Source organism: Rhagoletis zephyria, unplaced genomic scaffold (assembly GCF_001687245.7).
Source record: "Rhagoletis zephyria isolate East Lansing unplaced genomic scaffold, Rhagoletis_zephyria_1.1 Rzeph_scaffold_19338, whole genome shotgun sequence".
Lineage (NCBI taxonomy): Eukaryota > Metazoa > Arthropoda > Insecta > Diptera > Tephritidae > Rhagoletis > Rhagoletis zephyria.
The window spans coordinates 1968-7274 of NW_016176398.1; the positions used below are offsets into that span (position 1 = coordinate 1968).

Below are 5307 nucleotides of genomic sequence, written 5' to 3' on the forward strand. Positions count from 1 at the left end.
CTCAAATTCGGATTCATCTTAACTGATGTTGTATCGAGTAATTACATGAATAACTCGAGTAATTACATAAATATTAGATACGTACATGTAAAGGCGTACATGTGCACATTATCGTGCCCCACTGTCAATTAAAAAATAAAATCTGAACTAAAATTATAAAATTTATTAAGTATATTTTAGAAAATCCGACAAAATATTTCGGTAAAATATTGGTTTACTTGAGGTCGACCCAATTTAAAATTCATACTTTTGAAAATCGAGGTTTTTAAATACAAGGTTTCTGTTTTATAGATTAATAAATTCACCCCAGATGATAGAAGAGTTTAAGCTAAAAGGCTTGCATAAAAATGTTTAATAATTTTATTAGCGGAATAAAAGTAAAAATATTTTTAGAGGCCTTTTCATATTTTGGCGGAAGGTTCAAGATATAATAAGTTTTATAATTCCGTTGAAAAGACCGCAACTTTTTTGGTGAGCCTTTCTAATGTATGTACATATATGACAATACCATATATTGTATTAGTTATGAAATGAGGCATTTAGCGAATTCAGTTATATGCATGCGATCATTTAAATTTTTTTAATCTTTGCAAATGTTCCTTTTTTTTGCAATTAATATAAAATTTGAAGACAAATTAACAAAACNGTTGAAAAGACCGCAACTTTTTTGGTGAGCCTTTCTAATGTATGTACATACATATATGACAATACCATACATTGTATTAGTTATGAAATGAGACATTTAGCGAATTCAGTTATATGCATGCGATCATTTAAATATTTTTAATCTTTGCAAATGTTCCCTTTTTTGCAATTAATATAAAATTTGAAGACAAATTAACAAAAGTGCTGGAGCACACAAGCAAGTTTTATAATAACATTTTATTTGAGCCTTATTTCCTTATTTAATCTTTTCTTTAATTTAAATAATGAAAAAAGTGTATTCTGTTCATACCTACATATGTATACGTACATACTCGTTTACTCATCTCATTGCATCAACGTGTCCGATATCGTGATATGTATGGGCCGAATTAAAAAACAGTAATTATCAAATGCTTGTAACACTAAATTAAGCTGTTACATGCAGACATTTATTTGAATCTGAAATCGGTATTTGAAAGAATGGAAAAAATATTTTTATACTCTTTTCCAATTCTCCGATACACTTATATTTAATTTACAAACATATATGTACATATTTTTTACCCAAAGACCTAAGTTTGTATCATTTATAAAATGAATTGAATATTACCTTTCTAAAATTAGAAAAATCGGCTAGTCGACTTTTGTTAGTATTTCGAGAAAGTAGAGAATTTTGGTTACTTAGGAACCACCATTAACACCGATAATAATGTCAGCATAGAAATCCCACGCAGAATCACTCTTGCCAATAAGGGCTAATTTGGACTACGTAGGCAATTCAGAAGTAAGACTTTGCGGAAGATTTACGGGCTTTTTCGCATTGGTGACAGCGAGTACTGCAGACGATGAAATAATGAGCTGTATGAGCTTTACAACGACATGGACACAGTGCGGGTGGTAGCAGAGGAAGAGGGAGGCTCCATTGCGATGGAAGGACCAAGTGAAGAAGGACTTGGCTTCACTTGGCGTCAGTTGGCACAAAAGAGAAACGGCTGGCGTGCGTCTAAAAGCCAAATAAGGAAATGAAGGACTTCGTTAAAAAATATACACACGAAACAAATTTTTTTTATTTTAATCTATCTAGAATTATTCTTGTACGAAGATTTTTGAATCCAAATATTATTACCAAATCTCCCTTATTACGACTTCACCTCTGCTGAAAAGGCATTTTTTAATTGACTTCCAAAAAAGGAGGAGGTTATCAGTTCGTCGGAATATATATATTTTTTTAATGCATGTTGCCGCATAACTTTGGACCACGTCAACCGATTTCGATAATTCTTTTTGCATCGGAAAGGTAGTGTCTCTATCCTCGCTAAGATCCTGTTGCCATTTACTTTCGTCCTGTGAAATTTTAAATGTATGTATATAAATAAATTACCTTAAAAATAGTCCTATTAGGCTTAGGTATTGCGTTTTTAAGAAGCTCGGCCAAACACTAACATATGTGTAAGCGCCAATCTATTATTATTATTATTATTATTGCGTTTTTATATACTAGGTTAAAGCGCAGTTAGTCAACGACGTAAATCTTGTTGTAGCTTAATTCTAACAACTTAATATTTTTTTTAAACAACCTTAATACTCCTATATACATACTGAGGTCTTCCTAAAGACGCTACTGTGTCGTAAAAATTCTTTACTTGATCTAACTATGCACATTAATACCTTTCAGATACATATCTGCTGTGATGATACTCTTTCACTNTTTCTTTAATTTAAATAATGAAAAAAGTGTATTCTGTTCATACCTACATACATATGTATGTATACGTATCTACATACTCGTTTACTCATCTCATTGCATCCACGCGTCCGATATTGTGATTTGAATATTCGAGAGAACGACTTTGCGGAAGATTTACGGGCTTTTTCGCATTGGCGACGGCGAGTACCGCAGACGATGGTATGATGAGCTATACATCGGCAGCTTTACAACGACATGGACATAGTGCTGGTGGTAGCAGAGGAAGAGGGAGGCTCCATTGCGATAGAAGGACCAAGAAGGACTTGGCTTCACTTGGCATTTCCAGTTGGTATCAATTGGCACAGAAGAGAAACGACTGGCATGCTTTGTTGAACTTGGCTAAAATCGCTTAAGCGTATAAATGCCAAATAAGAAGAAAAAGGACTTCGTTTGAAAATATATATGTATACGAAACAAATTTTTTTATTTTAATCTAACCCAGACATTTTTCTTGCTGTTGTTTATTCAGATTTGTATAAACTCTAGCCGATTTGTAGGAAAAACTATTTCCTAGATAATCATTAAAATGAAGAGTTTTTAAAGTTTGACAGACCCATACATATAATCTTGTTTCTGCTTCTTCTTATTTGACACTGCAATCGGGTGTGAGTCTGGACCGAGAATAGAAAACTTCACCGATGGTCTTTCTCCTTAACGAAGTTACGCCTATTTTTAACACCAATCGCAGCTGGATTTTTCTGGCGCACTTTTTTTCATTGCTCACTCATGAACGGCGAGTTGAAGGATCTTTTCATGGAATCATCATCATCCGTCGTGTAAATGTTTTCCATAGAACAGTTCTTTCCAAAGCCCCAAGAGCCCCCTTATATTTTTTCGACTTCAGCACCATTTCTGCGCTATATATAAAAAGATGCGATATTTGAAGATTGTGATGTTTGTTCGCTCTGCTTCTCAACCCAAAATAGCACCTGTTGGCAAGAATATTTTCGAATCCAAATATTATTACCAAATTTCTCTTATTACGACTTCACCTCTGCTAAAAAAAGAAATTTTTTACTGTAACGATTCCAGTTAGGGGCTACTCGTTGGACTGACAGAAATTGGATCATTATTTTTCTTTTGAGGCTCAAACTGATGTTGGGCAGAGTTTCTGATAGGATACTCAATATGCAGGCAAGATACTGGATAGGCATTTTTAGTGCTGTAAATCTTGTTGTAGCTTAATTCTAACAACTTAATATTTTTTTAATGCAACCTTAATACTCCTATATACATACTCACGTGTTCCTAAAGACGCTACTGTATCGTACTATGCATATTAATACCTTTCAGATACATATCTGCTGTGATGATACTCTCTCCCTAACCACCGCCCCAATGCCACCAACGGATCCTACGCCACCAATCTTTGGTGGCAGCGATGAGAATGATTTAAATTATGTTGGATCAATGAATCAAAATGGCTTGAAGATATTGCGTGCACAAAAATGTGGCAATGCTGGTGGTGAACGTGTCTCACATGGTAAAGATGTTAATTTGAGCGAGTTTCCTTGGATGGCACTCTTGATTTACAATAGTGAGGACGATCGTTTTAAGTGTGGTGGCTCACTTATAACCGAAAATTTCGTTTTGACTGCAGCGCATTGCATGGTGGGCGTGGCTGAGAAAATGTAAGTTAGTAAGATAGGAAGTTTGTGAAATTTTGTGTTTTATCTCATAAAATTATATTTGCTAAATAGTTACATATAAGCATCTTTGATTTAACGCATATTTCTCCCGGCACTAGTATTGGCGTTCGTTTGGGTGAACATGATTTGTCTGAGGAAGAAGACTGCATAACTGTTCATAACTCGCGGCGTATTTGTGCGCCGCCTATCGAAGACATTGGTGTAGAAAGGACTATACCTCACCCAGGATACAACAATGCGCGCAAAACCAATGATGTTGGCTTGGTAAAGCTGAACCGACCGGTGCATTTCCAAAGTGAGTGTTGAAATTTTATAAATACTTTGATTTCGTTAATACTCTCAACTAATTTTGCAGAGCATATTAAGCCAATTTGTTTGCCAATCATTCCCGAAGCTGGACAAATACCCACAGACCGACGCTTCTTCATAGCCGGTTGGGGTGGCACCGAAAATAGCAAAACTTCGAATATATTGCAAAAAGCGTTGGTGCCATTTAAAACACGCGAACAATGCCAAATGATCTTTCGGCGAACTCGCATCAACGAAAATCATCTCTGCGCTGGTGGCGACGGACTAATTGACACATGCAAAGGCGACTCTGGAGGTCCGCTCTTCTACTTGGCACCGTACAGTGGGCCACAAAAAACTTTACGCTATGTACAATATGGTATTGTTTCCTTTGGTGGTACTGAATGTGGCAGTGATAAAAATTCGCCTGGTATCTATGCCAACGTAGCGCACTTTATGCCTTGGATAACCAGCCATATTGTTTAAATTAATTGACTGTCTTTATTTGTAAGATGTTTGTGCAGAATTTATTGCTTAAAGAAATGATTTTATACTTGTATTTATAGTATTTATTGACAAAGTAGAATAGATTAATAAAACCTATATAACACTGTGGAACACAAAAAAAAATAGAGTGCGCATTTATCAGGTTTGATAGCTGTTGGCCATACGAACAAAAAAAAAAAAAATAATAATTTCATGATCCAAAAATCTGACTATAGAGCCGATTCTTTTTTCCCCAATTTTGAAAATTTATCGTTTTTTTAAGACTATATTTGTGGAAAATAGCATACATAGGCCAAAAACGATGATTTTTAGGTAGTTTTTTTTTAAGAGATAATCAAGTAAAATTTTTTCTTTATCTGACGTTCGGGCAGACCTTATACCAACGCGACGTCTACGACTTTGAGCTCGCAGTAGTTTCTTGTGGTTTGGACAGGCATCAGGCATGAGTTCATCCGACAATGTCTGCACAGA

At 35.1% G+C, this 5307-nt stretch overlaps 1 protein-coding gene across 1 annotated transcript in view; it reads left to right on the plus strand.

Annotated features, from left to right (window-relative positions):
• Positions 1-4910, plus strand: part of LOC108380471 (serine protease easter-like) — a 6349-nt gene extending 1439 nt beyond the window's left edge. Inside the window, exons 3-5 of the mRNA XM_017636841.1 lie at positions 3686-4023; positions 4140-4336; positions 4397-4910. Coding sequence (XP_017492330.1) covers positions 3686-4023; positions 4140-4336; positions 4397-4815 — 954 coding nt within the window. The 3' untranslated portion in view covers positions 4816-4910. The remainder of the gene's footprint in view (positions 1-3685; positions 4024-4139; positions 4337-4396) is intronic.
• Positions 4911-5307: the final 397 nt, after the last annotated feature.